Source organism: Serinus canaria, chromosome 9, assembly GCF_022539315.1.
Source record: "Serinus canaria isolate serCan28SL12 chromosome 9, serCan2020, whole genome shotgun sequence".
In the NCBI taxonomy this organism is placed as follows: Eukaryota; Metazoa; Chordata; class Aves; order Passeriformes; family Fringillidae; genus Serinus; species Serinus canaria.
The window spans coordinates 1,080,390-1,103,850 of NC_066323.1; the positions used below are offsets into that span (position 1 = coordinate 1,080,390).

Consider the following 23,461-nt stretch of genomic DNA (forward strand, 5'->3'; position numbering starts at 1 on the left):
CTGAGTCAGACAGATGTAATTTGAGTGATTATCCCTCTTGGCTCAGTCCTCCCCTTGCCTTGGTAGCTAAAGAAATCTTTGTAACCAGGGGATAATATTTCCTTCCAAAACCAACTGCAGAGTGGAAACTGTTCCCCCAGATGCTTGACAGCATCTGTGCATCACTCCCAACTGTAGCTCAAAGTCTTATGGATAAATATCTTCCCAGATCAAGCACTTTGTCCTCAGCAAAACTGTTTTTTTAAATTCCTAATTGGTTTTTTCTGTTCACTGCTTGTCCCCAGTGCTCACTCAGGACATGTAAGTCCCCTTTCTACTTAGAGCTCTGATAGTTTCCTTTTCTATTCTTTCCAAACTGTTTTTCCCCTGTTTTTTTTTTCCTGCTTTGAAGTTAAGATGACAACAGTGTTTTTATCAAATGGACACAGTGAAATATGGAATCTGAAACCATGAATTTGTATTTAGTACACATCCTTTGTGATTACTCAGCAATCTCACTGTTCCAGAAAAGGTAATTTGTCAGCACAAGAGCTGATGAGTTTGTTTCCTACAGATTTTTGTGTGATGGCTGGTCAGCTTTGGTGTCCAAGAGACAAGGTCTAGTGGAGCTTTTCTCCTGGAAAGACCATTTATTTATAAGGCTGCCAGCGGGCATGGATAGATGGGATATTGGAATTCCTGGGTCAGATGGCATATTGGGAATTAGGAATTGTTCCCTGTGAGGGTGGGCAGGCCCTGGCACAGGTGCCCAGAGCAGCTGGGGCTGCCCCTGGATCCCTGGCAGTGCCCAAGGTCAGGTTGGACAGGGCTGGGAGCACCTGGGACAGTGGGAGGTGTCCCTGCCATGGCAGGGGTGACACTGGATAGGATTTAAGGTCCTTCCAACCCAAACCCTGCTGTGATTCCATGAGAGAGGAACCTTGGATTTAGGGAAATCTGGTCAGTGCCTTCCTTGCTCTGTTCACTTTTATCTGGGCCCTGGTAATTTTCCAGGTACCCTGGACAGATGTGCTGGGTCTAAATTAACTGTGGCTGGCATCACTCAACGTGTGCCAGATCCATTCCTGGTGCCAGGGAACTGTTCCATGTATTAAGGTGGATATTTGGAAGCTGTTCAATCTGTACACTTATTGCAGTGCTTGCAGGGTAATTATTAATGTGCAGAGCAAGGTCCTGATTTACACAGCCTTTCCTGTTCTGTGATTTTTTGACTCTGTAGCAAATACTGTAAAAATCCAACCTGATGAGGAATTCTCCCAGATTTTCATTTCACCTGAGGAATGGATGGGAAGGAGAGCACTTCCAGCTGAGCCCAGACAGGGAGTATTTGTTGTTCTCTGACTTCATTTATTTTGACATTCAGTAACAAAACTGACTTTGAAAACTAAGAAGTTTTGGTACTTGCACAAGCCCTTTTCAGTTCAGACCCCTGGTGATTCTATCTTGTTTTTGCTGGGAGAAGCAGTGAAAGTTCTCAGCTGTTTGTGTGAGCAGCAGCAGTGGCTGTGCTGCACAGAGCACTGTGTCCTCTCTGTGATAAACCCCCTCCTGTGCTCCCTGCACAGCTCGTTTTGTCCTTTTCCAGTGCACTCATTCCAGTGCTTTGGAACTTCGGGGTACTTATCCTGAAGAACAGTTTCAGGTTTCCAAGCACAGACTGCAGCTGCCAGGAAAAATAAACTTGCATTTTCGGCTTCTCCAGAGCAGCTGTAACCAGGGGGGTTTAAACTGGAGCAACATTAAGAAATGGGGAAATAAAGCTTGTTTAGGGCACCCTGAAACACTGTTTATATCAACAGTGTTATATTTTAACTCCTAAAGGTTGTTGTATGAGTCTTTAATTTATAATTTTTGAAAGCTCTTTTCTTTCCTCTCGGTAGGGTTTCTTTCTGTTTATCCCAATGTCTCAAAACATCATTGTTTTACAGAAGAAGAAAAAAAATGTTTCTTAATTGGACTTAAACTGTTTGAACAGGTGCTTGCATGTTCCCTGCTTCAAGGTTAATAACCAGCTCAGTTGGAAAAGTCTGTTTCCCAGTTTAATACACGGCCTTTCCTTTGGATGGGTGATACATGCTCTGTGTTTTGTAATCGGTCCTGAGTCCTTCATTCCTGGCAAAGGGGTTACAGATTCCACAGCACCCCAGTGCCATGGACACCTCAGCATCACTCATGAATTATTTTGGTGAAGATTGTGGATTACCTCACTTTGTTCACTCTCCCTCATCTTGCCTCCTTCACTTGGATATGAGCTGTCGGAAACCCAGAGAAATAACATTTATCTGGTAATCCCAGATTCATTAATGAAATAGCTTTCTAAAACACAGCATTTCATTTTCCATTAATACCTCCAACCTATCTCAGAAGTGCTTTAGCATTTCAGTGGGAGTCCCCACATGTCAAATTGATGTATCTTGGGGATTTGCCAGGAAGGAAAAGTGCTGCTCTAGCTGGGGTTCATTTTGCTAATGAAGATTTTTGTCTCTATTTGCGAAAGCAATAACATCATCTGATCTTAAATGTTCCAGAGCAGCAAATGGTTTAAATTGTTTGGATTTGTTATTATTTCTTAGCGTGACAGAGGGTTTTTTTAGCTGAACCTGTTTCTCTGAGACACTCTGAAGCATTTTCTCTCTTTGCAGATGTCCCGGGACCAGACAGTGTGCAAATACTGCGGAGTCAGCTACCTGACACTCCACGAGTTCAAGGTGATGGAGGACAAAGTCAAAGCATTGGAGAAGGAGATTAAAGTTTATAAGGGAAGCCTGGAACGGGAGCAGAGGCTTCAGGCAGAATTGCAGGCTCTTCACCACGACCTTGAGCGCTGCCGGGCTGAGAGCGAATCCAAAACGGAAAGGTCAGAGCACATCATCTCCCCTGGAGATCCTCTCCTGTGTGTGGCAGGGAATTTCAGCCCAAAGCAGCTTCAAATACAAATAACATTTGTCTTTCTGTTCTCAGATGGCACATATACTCTGCAATACTTGATTTAAATCATCTTTCAGAGCGTCCTGTGGAAGCAGGTTCAGAATTCCTGAGTTTAGGAGCAGTTGGTATGTGGAAGGGGAAGGAAAGGCCAGAAGGCACTCAGAGGGATTTCCCCTGCACACACTCCCAAAGGAAATGATGGATATCTCATCATCTTGTAATAAATCTCTAATATTCCAAATGAAATTCCACAGGTCTGGGAGTGCCACAGGTCTGAAATCTGGGCCGGCTGTCTCACAGTAAAGAATTCCCAGTGCTCTTCCCTGGCAATCTCAGGATTCCCTCCCTGCAGGGCTGGTACAGAACCCTAAAACAGTGAGGAACAGTTTGGGAAATGCCAGGGGCATTTTGCTTCACAAACAGGAGGTTTCAAATCCTTACAGATATGGGAAGGCCCCATTTAAAGGGGGAGTTTTGTGCCATAAAACTCCAGTAATTAATGATGGATCTCAGAGCCACATTTGGATTTTCAGGGCACAATTAGGACCTTCAAGTGTGTTCTTTCAGCTCGTACTTACAGAGTCTGTATCCTTTTCTGTGCACATATTTTGGAATCTATTGTTATATTCCATTGATTGATTACAGTAGGACTATAAAGAATTGATGTTTATAGTCAGTTAATAAAAGATACCTTGTAAAAATGCAGTTTGCTCAAATTTGCTATGATGGATTGAAACTACCAGAAACTCCTGGGTAATTTTTGGCTCATCTGACTCAAACTGACAGAAGCTTTTTTGCAAGGATGAGGTTCTAATTTTAATTATCAGCTCAGTTTGATTTTTGGGATCCCCAGGAGGGATTCCTTGTGTGACTGCCTCACACCAAGGGATGTAGAGCTGAAGGTGCTCTTGAGATTGGACTGAAATGCTTTGGAAACCTCTTTTTTCTTGGGAGAATCACTCAAATACTGTTAAAAAATTAACTTAATGGATTTAGTTAGGCTTTTGCTTGCTAATATTACTAATAAAAGATTCATTTTAGAGCACAAGTTCCCACAAAAGTGAACAAAATGCATTTATCTGGTAAGTTACTCGTAATGTTTTTTGCAATATCTTTTTAATTTAAATTTAACACCTTCCACTTCTCCTTCCTGATATTTAATATTTCCTGTGGTTTTATATCTATTTTTAAAGCTTGTTTGCTCCTTGTCCCTTTAACGACCCTTGGTGGCAGCTCTGGTGGCAGTGTGTGAGCAAATGCACTGGCAGCACATTCTTCTTGTTGAAGCTCATTTGCCAGAGCTAAACTTTAAATTTTCATCGAGCTGACTTTTTGTAGTAAAGCTGGAACAGTTAATAAAATTTTTATCTCTGCACTTTTCTCCCCTAAGGCTCCACTTGATTTAAAAGCTGCTGAAATCAAGTGGGATACTTGCAGTAGGTTTCCATTCCAGCCATAAATCAATCATTGTGCCTTGTGAAGAAACTTGGCTGAATATTCCTTATCTTCTCCTTGCTGTCCTGGGCCTCTCTGACTACCTCGTGCTGTGGTATAAACTATTCAACATCCTGGGTCTGGCCAGGCTGACAAATCACTGCTCCCGGAAGCCAAACATGCCTTTTTCTTACTTTTATCTCTGCTAGACCAAGGGATTGAATTTCTTATCAGTTGCAGACTGTTTCAGGTTTCTGTTCCCTCTAGGTTCAGCTCTTCCTGGTGGTACCTGTGGTTAACCCTGAAAGCCACCTGGGAGTTTGCTGTCCTTAGTTACCTTTCCTTTGGGATCCTGGCAGGAGAAGGGGAACAAACTGCACTGCTCCTGCTGTTCAACCTTATTCTGTGTTAAAATCACTTCAGGCTTGATAATTAATTGAATTATTATTAATTTGATTAGCAAAATTCAGCCTCATCCAGTGTAGGAAATGTAAAATAGATGTAAATGTAGAGATGTCCTCAAGTGCCACATCCACAGGTATCTTGAACACTTCCAGGGCTGGTGACTTCACCACTTTCTGAACTGAAAATGAGCAGCTCCCGGCTGTGAAATGAAAGTGAGCAGTGAGCTCCTGGCCCTGGGCAGCTCCCAGATTTCATGGCAGTGAAAATGCTGGGGTGGGGCTTTTTTGGACAGAGTGTTCCAGGCTGCCCTGTCCCTCCTGTGCTGGTGGCAGTGCCAGCGCTGCTCCATCCCACCGGGACCCCGTGCCATGCAGAGCAGGGACGATTGCTGGAAATGCCCTGGAGCAGGGGAGCTGCTCCTCCTGCTGTGGGACACTGAGGGTGTTTGCAGCTCCCGCTGGGTTTTCTGGGCTGCTCTGCTCCTCTCAGCACCGGGGTGAGCATGTCCCGACTCACCTCCCCCTGCCCCAGCAGGAGCCCCGGGGATGCCGATGGGCTGGGAGCGCTCCCTGAGATCAGCCTCTTCCCACCACTCTCGGAATGCCAGCTTCTAACCATCCCCTGGACTCTCCCTTTGTGCTAAAACCCCCCAAAATAGCGGGTTTATAACTGTCTTGCCTTTTCCTCGGGTGTGACTGAGCAGGACATGCTGGAAACGTCCCTTTCATGTCAGCTCTGGAATGGAAAGAGGAAGAAAACCTGTCTCTCCTTATTTACCAGTTTCTTTTTAATCCAAGAGATCTTCAAATAGTGCCCATTCCAGAACAAGAATGGAGAATGGCTCTCCCTGGCTCCCAGAGTTTGGATTTGTTACTGGTCAGTGATAAATCACTGATTTTTCCCTCAGCTGTAAACGTAGATTTGAATTCCTGTGGCTGTTTAGGGGATGGACTTTTTTTGTTTTTTCTTGTGAGTGACAACAGCTCTGCTGCCAGTCACAATCCAACAGATTTTATCTCTCCCCTCCTGCTCTCCACCTCCTGGAAATTTGCAGGTAGCAATGGGTAAAATTTCCTAAAAAGGTAATGCCAGGAATGCCTTCAATTTTATTTCCCCCCCCCCCCACCCCGGGTTCACAATTGAGCCCCAAAAACTTGCTCTGGGGCTTTTTAACCCCCAAATGTTCAGTTCAGATTTTGTCAGAGCTCTGCAGATCCAGGTTTTTTAACCAGAACTAATATTTTTTTAAATGTGCACTTTGGTGCTGATCTGTGTGATAACAGTAACTAATGCACTGTCATAGTTTGGTTTAATTTTTATATATTTTCAGCATAAATCATTCTCATTCTCTTCTGCTGTTTCAAATTGAAGCCAAGGCTGATGTAGTGCTTCTGCCAGCCTTTGGTTTTGTAAAATTCTTGTCTATTCAAACATTACTTATTTACTTGTGGCAATGAGTCACCAGGAGAGAAATAGATCATTTTCTCTGTGTGAGCAGTAGGTGTTGAAAGCTTAAACAGGGGCTGGTTTTTAACAGTTGCTTGTCACTGGAGTGGTATTTTTGGGGCTGGAAGGCTGCTTTAGGATGGTTATCTCCAGAACACAGCTGGGGCTGATGTGCTGTGTGGGATTGTTCCTCACATGTACCACAGGAAGGGAACTGGATTCAGCTCTTTTGTTCCTGTGCAGTTCCATTCATTTCCTGACAGTTATGGGAGCAAGTGCTGAATTGTTGAAAGAGCAATGTTTAAACCGTGTTTATTTACACTGGGATAGCTGTGCCTGAAAAACAAACTGGTGCTGCAAAGAAAAGTTCCCAGGGTAAATGCTGGAGGTGAAGAACACCTTGAGGGATGGTTCTGGAGGTGTTTGCTGTGCCTGAGGCCAGCACAGAGCTGGCTCCTGTCCTGAGAAAGCTGAAACCAAAGTTGGAGGTTGATTATTGCTGCAAACACTTCTGATTATTTTATTTACGTCTCTAGGATAAAAACCCTGACAGTGGAACTGAAAACCAAGCAGGAGGAGATGAAAACTGTGAAAGCTGATTTGCAGTATTTCCAGGAGGAGAAGGAAGCTGCCTACAAGCAGTCACAGGTGCTCAGGTGAGAACCCAAAAAGAAATGCTGATGTTGGAAATGCTCTATTTCTTACATAAATATTGTTTATAAAGATTCACCATAAACCTGGGCATACAGTCATTTAAACATGATTACTCTGATTTCTCAATTAAAAATGATTGTACAATTTCCTGTACTGGATTTTGAAATGATGAAACAAACCCAGTTTTCTTCATTTATGTAGAAAAGCTCTAAACATTTAGATGGGAAAACTTACAATACATATATTCAACACACAGCACATTTCATACACTGAATTAATGTGACCCAATGCAGTATAAATTACCAGATAATGGGAACCTGCTTGTCAAGCTTAGTCCAATTCCCAAGTTTTATTTATAGAATAATTTATAAATATACATCTGGTATCTTTTCTTTATTGCAGAACTACCTTGGAACACCACTGCTCCACCCTGAGCAAGGCTGTCTCACTGTTCCCTTTCATTAGAAGTGAATTAGACAGTATTAAAGAGGTCATCTCCACCAACATGGAGAACTTTGCTGCCATGAAGGAGGAAATTTTTCGGCAAATAAAAGCCATGAGCAAAGAAGCTCTGACAGGTAAAGTTTGGGCAAGAGAAAAAAGGATCCTCCAGGGTGCTGGTCCAGCATCCTTGTGGGAGCTGCTGGAGTGTCCTGCAGTGCTGCCCCCAAACTGGACAGGCTGCCCCCCTTCCCCTCCAGCTGGCTGGGAGGGCAAGTGAAGAAAAGGAGGGAAATAATGAAGGTGGTGGAAAACAATCCTGCTGTTAATTGTCCATCTTAAGTAGAACATCAGGCTCTGAGGGTAAAATTGAAAGAATTGGTCTCATTTTGAGTGCAGGACCAGCAAGGACTTCTGGAGCAAACCCACACCCAAGAGCAGCAGCTCTCCCTGCTCCCATTCCTGGGTGAGAACAAGCTCTGCCAAGTGCTACCCTCCTTATCTGGGGCCTGCAAGGGGCACAGAGCAGCCCCTGGGCTGGCCAGAATGCCCTTGGCCCCCTCCTGCTCCCACAGGGGCCAGGGGAGCTGGGGGCTTGTTCAGGAGGGGCCGTGCCCAGCCCCAGGCTGACTCAGGCTGAGCCTTGGATACCATTTGTGCTGAGACTGGTTTCACTGAAAGCAGTGCAGTGGTGCAATTACAGAGTGCAACAGCCACAGCTTCCCAGCTGGCCCTGTGCCCAATTCACAGCTTTAAAGGCCTTCAGAAATAATCATCAGACTTATTCCTTTCCTTGTAGTTTTTCAGTGTGGATGAGTGGATGAGCTGCTGTTTGATTGAATCCCAAAATCACAGAATATCCTGAGCTGGGGAGGATCCATCCACAAGGATCCAGTCCAGCTCCAGGTCATGCACAGCACAGCCCAAAGATCCCACTGTGTCCCAGATTAACCTCTGGGGCTCAGAGGTTTGATCAGGGCTTTGAGGGCGGGCTGGGGATGTGCATCTCCCACCTCCCCCTGTCCCTGTGAGCTCCAGAGCAGATCCACAGCTCCAGGGGAACCTGGAGCAGCTCAGGAGCCCTGGAGCTATTTGGCACAGCAGCTGTCCAGTGAGCTGTGCTTCCTGGGCCATGAGCAGTGAATTCCTCAGTGGTTGCTTTCTTCCCCTGGGAAGGGTTCTGGGGCAGCTGTGCCTGGAGAGGGTGAGCCCAGTGAGCCACTGAGCCAGCAGGAGCTGGGCCCTGGGCCACCAAGGGCTCCTGCCTGCTGCAGGTGTGAGCCCAGACCATCCCTCCCTAATCTGCCCTCCTGTAGGAACAGTGAAATGTCAGTGTCCATGTGGCACAGGAAGGTTCCTGTGTCCTGAGGATTCCTCTCTCCCTGGGCTCGTTCCCTGCCTGCTGCAGGCTGTGTCCCTGCAGACATCTTCAGCCTCAGAGGGACCCATACATTTCAAGGCTTCTTTTCTGGAGTATTCCTTGTTCTGTCTGTTGTAGTGCTCCCAATACACAGAGGATCTGTGTGGTAGCAGGACTGGAGCCTTTCTTACACAGGCTCTGTATCCCTCACCCAACATTTCCCACTTCAGACTAGTGCCACAGCAGGAATATCACACCCATCCTCAAATCCAGCTTTCCACATCAAAACTATTCAGCCCCACTTATTTTTGCTGGCCTGTGAATGCCATTTAAAAGCTTTGATGTTCTTGTTCATGACTTACATAAAATAGCAACAGCCTACATGGATTTGTTTTGCCTCCTCAGAAATACCCAAATTGAACCAAAGATTGGCCAAATCCCAGCGGGAGAACGAGTGTCTGCAGGAGAAGGTCAAACAGCTCACTGAGGTGGCTGACACAGTGGAGCTGAAAACTCAGCAGCTCCAAACCTCCCTTCAGCAGGGCAACGAGCTCCAGAGTCGGTGCCGAGAGCTGCAGAAGGAAACTCTGGGTAAGAGAAGTTTTTATCTTTGCTAGCAAAAATCCCAGCGGGGGGAAAAAAAGGTTTTTAAAGGCACCAGAGTTGTGGTTGTTACTGTGAAAAGACTCAACAGGCCTGAATAAAAGGTGGGTGTCTGCAGCCAGGAGGAGGGAATGGCATTCCTGCTGGGAGCACCAGGCAGCTGGCTGGGAGGGCAAGTGAAGAAAAAGAGGAAAATCATGAAGGTGGTGGAATACAATCCTACTGTTAATAGTTCATCTTAAGTAGAACATCAGGTTCTGAGGGTAGAATTCAAAGAGCTGGTCTCATTTTGAGTGCAGGACCAGCAAGGACTGCTGGCTCTCAGAGCAGGACTGAAAATTCAAACAGCAGATTGCAAAGATCTGCCCTTGATTGTGTCCCAGAGAATTCCCTTGGAAAGGGTGAGAGCAGTGACAGCACTTGAAATGACACCCTGGGAGCTGTGTGCAGACAAAAACTCACTGCAAAAGGATTATTTATGTGGGTGCCTCTTGGCTCTCTTTTCTCTTGCGCTCACAGCTCTGGCTCAGAGGTGTTTCAGGACCTTGGGAACACGTGTGAGGTTGTGCTGCCCTAGCAGGGTTTGCAGTGCCCAGCTGCCCCTTGCTCAGCGTGGGGACACACTGAGAGCAGGAGGTCACAGTGGTGGTCACTTCTCTGCTCCTTCAGCACCCGTGGAAAGAGCAGCTCTGAGATCCCATCCCTGAGTCCCACCCCTGGTGCTGAGCATGGGCATGTCACTCTTTATTAGATTGCAATAACAGAATAATATCTTACATTAATATTGAATTGGTTTATTTTTGTAACAATACTGCTAAAAAGCTCCAGCAAAGACATCTTCTGTCTTTGTAGAAATAATAAGGAACAGTGGACATAAAATCTCACCAGATGATCTCTCACACTCTGAAATACATCATAACATCAAACACTTGTGTTGCTGTATTTGTGTGATAGGAAAACTGCCCTTAGCTGAGGTTCCCTTTCCCCTCTGCTTACTCCAGAGGTTGCTGCAAACAATGGGTTCAGGGTTTGTTCATGAGCATGGCAAACAAACACTTCCATTTTCAGCTTTGCCCTCTTGAACTTCCATGTACAAGTGCCTGTTCTTAAAAGAGAAGTTTTTGCAGTCTCTATTTTATTATATATTTTAGAGGCTCTTCAATGTGTTCCATATTTTTGGGGGGCCTGCATGGCTTCTTGGGTCTTCTGAAAACCTGAATTTGCTTCCCTAAATTGGCATGTTGCATCAGCCCATCATAATTAATTATCACAGAGTCCTGGAATGGTTTGGGTTGGGAGGGACCTTAAAGCTCATCCCATTCCACCCCCTGCCAGGGCCAGGGACACCTTCCACTATCCCAGGTTGAAAATTTGTAGTGAAATATAAAACAACTGAGATTTTATGGAGAAAACATAGCTAAAACCACAGCTAATTCCATGTATGGAATTCATACAGACTATCAGGACCCTGCAGAATCTTAATGATGAGTAAAACTACCATCTAAGCTGGTTGATGTTTTATGTGAGGCATTTTAAGATTGATTAATAATATGTAGCAGTCACTTGCTAATAAATGAGTTATTAAGAAGCAGTAAAACGTTTGATGTGGGTATCCAGAAGGAGATTTCAAGGCAGGAACGCTGCTGGCTCAGGGATTTGGATTCCACCCTTCCTGAATGGATCAGTAAAACACAAATCCAGCAGGATTTCAAGGGGTCTGGCTCTAGGGAACACGTTGCTGGCTCAGGGTAACAAACCCAGTTAATGCACTGCTGATAAAAATGGCTCTCTTTGAAATGCCAAACAGGGATTTTTCATGAGACAATCATTAAATATGAAATGAGTTTGCCATTGTATTAAAATAAATGAGTGGGGACAAGCAACATCTTACTGGAAATCAGTTCCAGGGAGTGGATTTGTCCTGTCCAAAGTGGGGTGTAGAAATCAGCCACGTCCTGAGTGTCTGTGCTGTGGGGGAGCTTGGGGTTTTGCCTTATTTTGCTTTTTTTCCTCCCACAAACTACACCAAAGTCCCTATTTGAAACAATTTGGCACTCCAGAAATAATAAACATGACCTGGATTTGTGATTTACGTGTTTTTAAAGGATTTTCCTTTCTGCAACCAATATTTTGAGGATTCTTCTGTTGCATATTTCTCACAGAGTTATAAAGTCATGATTATTTCACACCACATGAGGTATTTGCAAGAGCAGGGTGCAAGCAGCTGTTTCTGCTGTTGTTTTTTGCTCTCATGCTTGTGAGGCTTTCTGGAGATTCCCTTTGTAAGGGATTTGTGGGATCAGTTGGATTGCTGGCTTCAAGGCACTTCCCAGCCTCAGAGAGCATCACCCAGATAAGGAGGTGAGAGGTCTTGACAAATGCTCAACACAGGGGAAGGTCTGCTGGGTAATTGTTTAATCAATCAGATTCCCCAAATCCAAAATCAGTAATGGTGACAATGCCATGTCTGTGTTCTTAGTGCTTGCTGCAGTAGCACGGGCTCCTAAAACATTCCTGCTTTCATTTTCTTACCAGCCAGATCCTTTACTTCATCACCAATCAAAAATCACTTTTCTTCCCCAAAGTCCTTGTGGCTTTTCTTTAGCTCATGACAGCTCTGGCCTTGCTCTGGATGGGTTGAAATTGCTGGTGATGCTCCCAAAATCTGAATTTTCAGTCTTTGGCGTCTCCTGCTCCACAGGCTAGTCCAGCTCCAATCTAAACCTGGTGGTCTGTTGCCATGAGGAGGCTGATGGGAGATGGTGGAAAACTGCAGCTGGGAAGGGGAATGCCAGCCCTCCCCATGGCAAGGAGGGAATGCCAGCCCTCCCCATGGCAAGGAGGGAATGCCAGCCCTCCCCATGGAAAGGAGAGGGAATGCCAGCCCTCCCCATGGAAAGGAGGGAATGCCAGCCCTCCCCATGGAAAGGAGGGAATGCCAGCCCTCCCTATGGCAAGGAGGGAATGCCAGCCCTCCCCATGGCAAGGAGGGAATGCCAGCCCTCCCCATGCCAAGGAGAGGGAATGCCAGCCCTCCCCATGGCAAGGAGGGAATGCCAGCCCTCCCCATGGCAAGGAGAGGGAACGTTAGCACTTCTCATGGAAAGGAGGTGTTTTCATCTCCTGGAGTGTCTTTAATGGCACTTTAAAAACCACTTTGAAGAGCTTTGAAATGCAAAGGGGGAATAGTTTCCTGAGTTGTAGGAGGGCAGTGCAGACAGCCCCTGTTCCTGCTCTGAGTGCTGTTGAAATGTATTTTTTTATGAGTTCCAGCTGTGGTGGGAAGGCTGGGGAGGGTGAGAGCTGGGGAGTGCAGGGCTGCTGTTGGAGCAGAGAGTGAGAGGCAAAGGCTCATTAGAGCTTTTCAGCAGCCTGAGTGCCAGAGGAGGCACAGGAATCCATGGCAAACCACTCCAGCTCTCTGCTGGGGGCTGGCACCAGGCTGCTGCAGAGTGACTGAGAGAAGGGGCACACTTTGCTTCCAGAGGAAAAGCAGGAATCCAGGTTATCCCGTGGAGACAGGAGAGCTCAGAGCCCCTGGCAGGGCCTGGAGGGGCTCCAGGAGAGCTGCAGAGGGACTGGGGACAAGGGATGGAGGGACAGGACCCAGGGAATGGCTCCCACTGCTGAGGGCAGGGATGGATGGGAGATTGGGAACTGGGAATTCCTGGCTGGGCTGGGATTGCCAGAGCAGCTGGGGCTGCCCCTGGATCCCTGGCAGTGCCCAAGGCCAGGCTGGACACTGGGGCTGGAGCAGCTGGGGCAGTGGGAGGTGTCCCTGCCATGGCAGGGGTGGCACTGGGTGGGACTCAATGTCCTTTCCAACCCAAACCATAATTCTGTATTAAAGGATGTGTCTTTATTGTATTTTGTTTTGTCTGCTTGGCCTAAACACTGAGGGTAAAATATTATCCCCAAGGAAACTTAAGGTCAGAATCTCCATTTTTCTTCCTGTTTAGCTTTTCCAGTATTTCAAACCAATTTTAATGTGTAGGAGAAGCAGGTTTGTAGGAATTGTGACATATCCCAGTTAGCTTGGCCTCAGGCAGGAATACAGGCAGAAAAATCAGGCTTTAGACCCAGGCCTTTGATGCTGGAGTGTGAACTCTGGCCATGGATGAGCAAATCCAATCCTTCTGAGTGCAGGCATGCTTGTACTGTGTCACTGGGGCGTGGGAGGGGAGCAGGCCTTGCCAAAATAACATTTTTTCCCTACTTAAGGATTTTTAATGTCTTGGAGATTGTCATGTTTGCATGGTTGCCGTTGTTGGTTTGTTCTGTTGAGGCTGCCCTTGATTTGTGCCACTCAGAACTCTTTGGAATCTGGTCCCTTTTCCTGCTTTTCTCTGCTGGTTTTCTGAAGGTGGAGGGCTGAGGCAGAGAGCCATGGAGCCAGGCTGGCAGTGGTCAGCAACATGTGCTGGGGGAGATAAACCCCAGTCCCTCCTCCCCTGGCACAAACTCCCAGTTCCTGGCAGCTCTGGGTGACTTGGACACTTCCTGATGGCACTGGTGAGGTCTCCAGAAAGGATCTAAATCTGGAGTCCATCCCTGGGCTCCTTCCAGACTTTTGTGAGTCACAAATTAAAAGAAGGACTTTGTTGAGTAGACAAAAAAGAAATTATCTCAGAGAACACAGTACATGAGCTATTATAAATACAAAGAATTAGTTCTGTTCTGTGCAGGGCCTTGGGTGTTACTTCACTTCTCTGGTCTCCTTAGAAACACGTGGTGAGGCAACTTTTTCCTGCTCTGCCACTGCAATTTTTCATGGGTGTATTTCATATTTCTCACAGATTGTCTGCTGTGCTCTGTAAATAAATGTACTGGGAACTGTCTGTGTTAAGTGTACATCTGAATTTGCCTGGAATTAGTGTTCTGAGAAAAATATTTTTGCCCCCTTTGGCACAGCTGATTGGCCAAATTCAGGGCCCTTACAAGGGGTAGTTATTAAGTAAGTTTTAAATAATTGCTACACCTTCCTATTTCCCAGAATCCAAGGGGATCCAGCAAGAGGGGCTGGGTTCCAGCCTGCCTTGGCCAGGGATCTGTGTGCTCTCTGCTCCAGTTCCTTGACCATCTCCAGCTCTGAGCTCCCAGTGGGTTCCAGGCTGGTCCCTGTGGCTGAGAGGGGACCCAAAGGTCTGGAGGGGAGAGGAGGGGGGAGGATCCCAGCCCTGCTGGGGGATGGCTTTGAGCCTCAAGCTGTGGCTGCCCCTGGATCCCTGGCAGTGCCCAAGGCCAGGCTGGATGGGGCTGGAGCAGCTGGGACAGTGGGAGGGGTCCCTGCCATGGCAGGGGTGGCACTGGATGGGCTCTGAGGTCCTTCCAACCCAAACCATTCTGGACTCTGGGATTCCATGAGCTATTTGAGCAGTGCTCATGAACCTCCCCATGAAATCTTAACTACAGGGAAATAATCTTCTTTTTTGTGCACGTGTATGAAACACTGAGCTTTTATTTAGATTACCTCCAAATTGTCAGCAATTATATTGGGTTGGATTTTGTAGGTTTTGCAGGAAAAGCAGAAAATGACACAGCTCTACCACGTGTGCCTCTGATCCAGCCTCCCTGGGAATCTGTTAGGAATTAGCTGTGGAGCTGATGGCTTCCAGCTTACCCAATGTGCTGCTTATTATTTTTATTTTTCACTGAAAACTTCACCAGTTGTTGCTGTTTCCAGGCAGGAGCTGGGGCACCGTGCCCTCAGATGCAAACTGGGTGGTTAAATTCCTGCAAGGCAGCTGTGGGCAGGCTCTGCTGGCTGTTTTGCACACCCCAGGGGCTGCAGTGATGCAATTTGCCCAAGGAAGAGGAAACAGCCCCCAGTTTGCTCTGTTTCTGTTTCTGTGGCTCACCAGGTCCTCGTGCACGTCCGGGCTGTGCCCCTCAGCCCTGGCCTTGTCCCAGCACGGCTCACAAGGTTACTGGAAGGTTTGTGACTGTGCTGAGAGCCATTCTGAGTCACAACAATGGGTAAAATTCAGCAGGAATGAAACTGAGATGGATCAGGCCTGCTGAGGCTCTGAGATGTGGTGGTTGTTGCACACTGAGCTCAGTATCAGGATTACAGAGTGTGAGTTCTTTCTGTTGGCTTGGCATGTTTTGCAGTAAGCTTTATTTTCATCACCAGAGAACATTTTTACATATGTGTTTGAATACATTTTCCCCTATTCAGCAGGTTTGCAGCACAAGTTTCCCTTTGGGTTGCCATTTTCTCTCTTAGTTGCCCCATTTTACCATGGTTCTCACGGAAATCTGCCTCCTTGGGTGTGGGACTTTCTGCTCACCAGCTCCCCTTGACTTTGGTGGGAATTCTCTCTAGAGAAGACTTGCAGAAACTAATTGTGTAATTAAATCCATCCATTCCCTCATGAAAAACTCCTGTCCATGCTCAGTGAGCATGAAAACTTCTGAGAACAAATGGAGTGAAAGAGGAAACAGCTTTGAGAGAGACCACCCAGAGTACAGAACCAAACCAAGCATCACCCTCTCCTTTTCCTTTATTCCAGAACTTGTGTCCACACTCCCACTCTGAGGGAGAAGAAAAAAGACCACAGTTATTAATTATTGGCAGAAATCTTTTAAAATAACAATTTTAAAGAGGTCAGAAAGAGTTGTTTGGGACAATCTCCTCCACAGCAGCCTGTGAGGATGGGCAGAGGGTTCTGCTCCTTCTGGTGTCCACCCACACTAATGTGGGCTTCATCTGTTCCCACAGAGTCACGTTCCTGCTCCCAGGGCTGTGCCTCACATCTGCTGGGCAGCTGCAGCCAGAGCTTCTCCCTCCTCTGCAGGAATTCTGACAGGCACTGCCAGGAAATGCAGGCTGCATTCTTCAGCTTTGGGAAAGTGCAGGGCTGAGGAATGCCCAGGGAGGGACCAGCAGGGACTGCAGGTGGCCTGATGTGTCCAGAGGGTGCTGGGCCACCACTGCTGCCTCAGAGACAAGGGAAGGTGCCACCATTGTCCCTGCTTGGAGCTCTGCTCACCTGGCAGTGACAGCACCTGAGGGCTGTACCACAGGTGCCTCACACTAAAATGATTGGTTTGTTCTTGTTTGGTTTGTTCTTTGATTTGTTTGTTCTTTGGTTTGCTTGTTCTTTGATTTGTTTTGGCACCCACAGCAGGTGGTGGAGAAGCTGCTTCTACAATTAACTTCCATGATTTTTCCTAGGTTCAGTCAAGCCCAAGAAATTTTACTTTTCTTCTCAAAAAGCTCTTTATAAATGCTGATAGTTTGGGAATGGATCTGACTGGTCCTGTGTGGTTTACCCTGTACAATTCTCTCCCTGATTTATTTTTTTTTTTGTTGTAGTCTTATGAACAATTTCCTTTTCCCTGTACTGAAAAGAGGGGACTCTTCCACTTGTAGGATTTATGAAGATAAGGTGGGGCTGGCAGGAAATCCCACACTGGGATCATCCATCATCATTGCTGGAAATGACTGACAGAGACGTGGGAAAAGTTACAGAAACTCAGGGAATTGGGGTGAAATGATAAATTTAAGAACAGGAATGACAGATTTGGAAGATGCATCAGGGAGCTCTGAAGGACTGTCTTGGGAGCTGCTCCCTTCAGAGACAAGGTCTCCTCACTTTGTTTGCTGTTGCTTTCTGAGGAATAATCTTGTTTTTTCTTTCACTTCCAGACCTGTTGCAATGATTTGTCATTGGATTTTTTTCCATGTATCTTTTGGTGCTGTCCTTTTGGTAGAAACTTTGATTTCAAATCATTCTTAGGCTCTCTGGAAAGGCAGCTCTTGTTCATGAGGATATCTAGAGATGCCCAAGTTGCTGTGGCTGCCCCATCCCTGAGGTGTTCCAGGATGGGGCTGGGAGCAGCCTGGGACAGTGGAAGGGAGCTGGGACTGGAGGAGCTTTAAGGTCCTTCCCAACCCAAGGCATTCCATGATTCTGTGATGTGTTCATGGAGATGAAAATCAGATTAAGCCATGTGCTGCTGCTTCAGTTTCAAGGGCTTCACATCTGCAAGTTAGGGCTGTTCTTGGGGTCTAAAAGCACAGGAAAGGATGATAAAAGGCACACAAAACCAGATGAGATAATTTAACTTAAAAACCAGGGATTGTACTGGGGAAAAGGCAGTGGCTATAGGAGCTGAGGTGATGTGTTCTGAAGGATACCACGTAGGGGACAAGACAAGTACAACACCAGTGAATTACTGCCAGGGGTTCAGATGAAGTGAATTCCAGGTGAGTTTTGGGGCCACCCTCCTGCATTGTTTGCTCTCAGCTTTATGTACAAACAATCTGATTTAAGGCAAACTATCTGATTTAAAGCATTTCGTGTTTCAGTGTAAGGTTTGAGGTTGGTGTTTTCTGGTGGGATAAAAAGCCCCAAACACACAAACAAACCCCAGGTGTTTGCTGTAAAGGCACTGCTGGTGTGCCTGAGGTGGGAGCGAGGAGCTGCAGGTCCCACCTGGAAACAAACCACTAAAGGGGATTAATTTAACATTAACAGAGACACAACCTCGTGTTTTTGCTTTCAGATTTAACAAATCAGGTGGAGACAGCTGGCCTGCAGCTGCAGAAGGTGACAGCAGAGATGGACCACTACAAGAAGCTGTTGCTGTAAGATTCCCATTCCTTGGTTGCTTCCCACTGCACAGAAAACACATCAACCACTTGTTTTTTTTCCAGCAAGTTCTGCTAGTCAGAATGCTCTGAGAAGGTTTTGACCAACAGAGGAACTCTTTTATCTTCATATGATTATTTCTAAGCACCTGCCTGAGCCAGCCTGGCTGTGGGAGCAGGGCTTCCTTCCTGCAGCAGGGGTTGCTGGAACTGCAGAGGAGGGATTGGAGCCTGATGCAGTGCCTCACCTAACACCCAGGTGCAGGAGGCATTTTGGGACATCCACGGAAATCAGGACTAAAAATGTGTGTGGGAAGGAATATATAGTGATAGAGCAAGGGGCAAATGGCCTCCAGTGCCAGAGGGCAGGGCTGGGGGGGATATTGGGAATTAGGAATTGTTCCCTGGGAGGGTGGGCAGGCCTGGCACAGGTTTTCCAGGGAATTTGTGGCTGCCCCTGGATCCCTGGCAGTGCCCAAGGCCAGGCTGGATGGGGCTTGGAACCACCTGGTCTGTGGAAAGTGTGGGTGGAACAAGATGGGTTTGGGGGTCCCTTCCAACCCAAACCATTGCAGGATTTTCTCCCATTTCCAGAGCACTCCCCAGCACTCAGAACACTCCCACAGCAGGAGCCTGACACCCCAAGAGCACCCAAACTTTACCAATTCCACAGCCGAGTGCTGAAAACCTCAGTGGGCACTGGAGCAGCTGGGGACATCACCTCCAGGAGAATCCAGAGGGATCCAGAGGCTGCTGAAAAGGCCCAAGGGGTGTTGGTGAGGGCTCAGGAGTCAGGAACTGGCACTGCCAGGCTGGTGAGCACCCTCCTGCACTCTGTGCCCAGGTTTCCCTGGGACCTGAGCACAGGATTTGTGCTGCTCTGCTCTGACCTCTGGGTTCAGTTCCTTCACTCAGGGGTCTGACCATGACTGAGTTACAAATATTTGGGATGCTTAGCAACCAAGTACTTCAGTGATAATGTAAGGATTGAGTGGGAAACAAAGATGTCATGAGCACAGTTAAATAAACACTGAGGGCTTTCCAAGTATAAATTAACATTTCAGTGTAATATGGGCACAGTTTAATAAAGCAACATATTCTATATCTGTTTAAATGTAAATATGAACCTTAACCATGGTTATTAATTGGTGCAATGGTGACATAATGACATGAAACCTGCAAAGTTTCCAGCCCTTTTACCTACAAAATTGGGATTTGTTCCATTTTATTCATTTATTACTCAAAATTGTCATCAGTGTTGCAAGATCTCACTTCTTGTTTGCAACATTTGTGATCCAGGTCAGGCTGAGATGGCACTGGGAGTGTAACTTCCAGTTATTCACAACCATTGCTGGAGCTGACAGAACTTTCTGTTCGTGGCCTTTTACCTGAAATGGAAAATGCAAGGAGGAAAATCCACCCCAAGTGCTATCCAGGCTGCTGCAGGAGTAAAGGCTCATTTCTTTGGATAATATCCTTTTTTCCCAATGTTTTTTTAGGGTGAAGTCAACAGAACTTGATGTCTGTCAAAATGAACTGAAAAAGATCAAATATGAGAACGGAGCCGCTGAGTCCAGGTAAATGCTGAAATGATATTTCATATTTTTGAGCAATAACAGCAAACATTTTATTGTTTTAATGCAGTTTTTATGCAATAAATTTTAAAAAATTATGTCAAGTCAGTAGATTTACCTTCATAAAGAACACGTGGAGTTTTGACCAATATTTTATTTTCCAGGCATTATTATTTCTGCCTATAAATAAGAATATAGTAACTACAACACTGCTATTTCTTTATTTCATCTGTAGACTTACAAAAGAGCTGAAGGAAAAGGAGGAATCCCTTCTGGTGTGCCAACAAGTCTGCAAACATTTACAGGAGGAGGTGGCAGAGAAAGAAAGGAGAGAAGAAGATCTGAAAAGAAGAACTGGGAGATCAGAGAGTGAGCTGGAAACCCTTAAAGCTCTGCTGAGCCAAACAGAGCAGGAGGTGCTGATGCTGAAACAGGAAAGGTAAAGGGAGCTGAGCTGGACTCGGGTGCTCCTGGAGATTCTGGAGATTTTGGAGGTCATTGGATTGGGTTTTTAAATTCTTATGGGATAGACAAAGCTTGGATGAAGAGAAGAAAAAGTATTATTAAAAAATAGGAGGAGAGCAGTTCTGCTTGGACTGCAGGGCTCCAGCTGGAGTTCAGCCTGAGCCCCAAAGCCCCATTTGTGCAGCTGTTCAGGGGCTCTCTGTGCCCAGGGCTCAGGGAATATCCAAACCCCTGAAGTGCAGAGCAGTTGGTGCTCTGGCACTTCTCAATGCTGAAATCAGGCCTGTGGCTCTCAGGGTAAAACTGGAGATGGAGCTTCTACTGCAGGTAATTAAAAAATACGGATTCAGGCTGCTGAGTCCAAAGCAAAGGCACTCAAGCTGGATCCCATTGCAGGGCAAACAGCCCTCAGAAGCCCAGTGCTTTATTGTCACATCTCAAAAGCAATCCCAGGGACAAGGGCAGCTTTGTTCACAGCTGAGACCCTTCAGGGCCAGACTGAAGTGGTGGGAAGCTGCTCTCACACCTCCCCAAGCAGCAGATCCTGTCCAAGAGCCTGGCTGAGGGAATCCTGAGGCATTTTTGAGGTGGACAAGTTGTTAATAACATTAATGACAGGAATTTAACCTCTCCAGGAGCCTTGCCCTGCAAGCCCCACATAACAAACAGTACCTTGAACGACAGGAACACTCAGTGGTGCTCATTCCAAACCCATTCCAATTTTTAAATTAATGATCCTGATATTCCAAGTTCATGAAATACAAGTTCTGGGTGGAATATTTTAAGTTTCTCTGTGCTCTTTGAAATTTGTCCTGAAAATAACAAAGAATATTAAAATGCCTTTTGAAGTGGAAGATCAAGCACCAATTTGAAACATGGAATTCAGGAGGCAAGTGAGGGTGTGCTGGAGATTCCAAGAGGTGATTCCAGGGGCAAGGACGAGCAGGACTTCATTGCAAGGCAGGGGGATGCCAGCAGTGTGGCAGAGCCCAGGTTCACATGGAATTTGTGTTTCTAGGGAGCTGCTAAAGAGCAGGACGGAGCAGCTGCAGGAGACCCTGAGGCAGAAGGTGCAGAGTGAGGACTCCTGGAGGGACAAGGTGACTCTGGGGGCTCTGCTTTGGGGGGTTCAGTTCCACAAAGGGCACAGGAAAGCAGGGAATGATCTCCCCCAGTGCCATGTGTGGGGGAGCCATGGAATCACACACAGCCTGGTCTGGAAGTGACTCAGCCAAAAATTCTGTCAGGAACACCCAAATCTTGTTTGCCTTTGGCCTCTGGGTCTGCTGGGGCCTCAGTCCCCTGAATTCACAGGGAAGGGTTTGTTTGGGGAGCCTCCTGTTTCCAAAAGCACCTTTAATGTTTGCTGAAGTTGATGGAATCCCAAGATCCCAGCCTGGTTTGGGTGGGAGGGACCTTGAAGCCCCTCCAGTGCCACCCCTGCCCTGGCAGGGACACCTGCCACTGTCCCAGGTGCTCCAAACCTGCCCAGGCTGGCCTTGGGCACTGCCAGGGATGCAGGGGCAGCCCCAGCTTGTCCAGAATATCCTTGGTGCAAGGAGTTCTCCTGTCAGCCCCTTGCAGTGGGATTGGGGAAGCTGCTTCCCATGAACAGCTGTCACCATGCCAGCTGTGTTTGCATCTGCAGCTTTTCCAGGAGCACCAAAAACCCCTGAACTGAATAAGAAATAAAAATAGATATCATCTATTAAAAAGAATAAATAATAAAATATATTTATGTATTAAAAAGAATAAAAAATGTATATTAAAAAGAATAAGAAACTAAAAGAAGTGTATATGTCAGTGAAGGAAAGTTTAAAAGCAGAGTTGAACAATAACTGTGACTTGTCTGATTTAAGCCTCACATAATTGGTGACTGAAATTACTGTGTTTTTTGTGTCAGTGCCTGAAAGCTTTATTTAGTGCCAGGAAAATTTGGGACTGGTAGCAATTAGCATCAGTTACACTTCTTTGGAAACCCCTTCCCTTCCTTGTCACAGGATATAATTTGGGAAGGGGATCAGGCTGGCTCCATAATCAGAGTGTTTTCAGCCTGACGTGAGAACAAAATAAAGATTGGTGGGAGGGAGAGGGAGCAATTTCAGCTTTGGTGTCACAGCCATGAAAATGCAGCCACAGCAAGGCCCCAAAGCTCAGCTCAGCAGCCAAAAAAATCAGCAAAGTGACAAAGTGACAACGTTGCCTTTGGTTTGTGCCACTGCAGAGCACCAGAGGGTGAAGTTTTCTGTTTAAAATACACATAAACCTGGAATGGTTTCAGTGGAACAAAACAAAGTCACTTTCAGGAAGCAATTTAAGGAATAACTCCACTGGAACACACCATATTTCTGGCATCCCAGGAGGAGTGAGTTTCCTTTGAGCACGCTGTCACCTGAGCCCCGAGTGCCACATCCAGCCCTTCCCTGGGCACCTCCAGGTGTGCCCCTCCCTTCCCTGAGCCCCCCTCTCCATGCAGGAATCCCTCCTGGAAGGATGGCTGCACACATTCAGCTCCTGGGCTTTGTAAATGTGAATTACCGAGGGTGTGTGAGGGGCTGGGGATCAGTTTGTGCCCCTGGGCTCTCTTGGAACATCAACCTTGATTTCCTGCTCTGGATCTCAGCTTTATTCGTTTCAAACACTGAATGGGAAATGTTTTGTATGAATGAGCTCAGGTTTTTCTATTGCCTTTAATTGTTTAGTCTGTGGAGTCAAGGAGCCTCCAACAAGGGATCAGGATCTGTAATAATAGGTAGAGTTGATAAATCTGGGGATTGGTGTTCAAAATCCCAACTCCCATCTAAGAACATAGAAATGTTAATTTTAATAATAAATAATTAAATGTAATAGAATTATAATCAATAATATATTATCATATAATCATTAAAATAACATATCATTATAGAATAATTATTATATATAATAATATAATTATAACAATATTAATTACTAATATAATATAATTATAGAATATTTATTATTAATTGCATAATAATTATATTTGGACTAATGATAATTATACTAATATAATTATTGTTAATATATTAATATAATTTAATTATATACAATGTAATTATAATAGAATTACAATTAATAATTATTGTTATTGGTATTATTTTTATTGAGATTGATATTGTTATTATTATAAGAGTCTACTTTGGGCATCCTACAAACACAACAATTTTAAAGCTATAACTTAGTGGGGGATTTGCACCCTTTCCTTCTTCCACACCCTGCATTGGGTATATTTTGCTTTAAAAAATAATGAAAATATTTCCAGTTTCTCTTTTTCCCCTAAAGACATTGGGGAGATTTATTATACTTCTGCTCATAATAATGTGTGGAATTAGATAATTGTAATTAAGCTCATTGTGGGCTTTTGTGCTTTTAATCATTGAAATAATGAAGTTTGTGTTGTGCATTTAATGTGCCTGTTGTGCTCTCAGCCTGCTGCAATTAAATCCATCAGAATCAGCTGCACAAAGGAATAGGAACAGCCTGGAAAAGGAGAAGTGTTCTCCCAAATGCAGCCTTCAGGGTTTCCTCCAGAACCCA

General features: G+C 45.8%; 1 protein-coding gene across 1 annotated transcript in view; it reads left to right on the forward strand.

Moving 5' to 3' along the window:
- Window positions 1–23,461, forward strand: part of LEKR1 (leucine, glutamate and lysine rich 1) — a 36,520-nt gene that overhangs the window by 6,260 nt on the left and 6,799 nt on the right. The window contains exons 2-9 of the mRNA XM_050978171.1: window positions 2,643–2,857; window positions 6,750–6,869; window positions 7,270–7,445; window positions 9,074–9,259; window positions 17,783–17,864; window positions 19,367–19,444; window positions 19,677–19,880; window positions 20,925–21,006. Coding sequence (XP_050834128.1) covers window positions 2,643–2,857; window positions 6,750–6,869; window positions 7,270–7,445; window positions 9,074–9,259; window positions 17,783–17,864; window positions 19,367–19,444; window positions 19,677–19,880; window positions 20,925–21,006 — 1,143 coding nt within the window. The remainder of the gene's footprint in view (window positions 1–2,642; window positions 2,858–6,749; window positions 6,870–7,269; window positions 7,446–9,073; window positions 9,260–17,782; window positions 17,865–19,366; window positions 19,445–19,676; window positions 19,881–20,924; window positions 21,007–23,461) is intronic.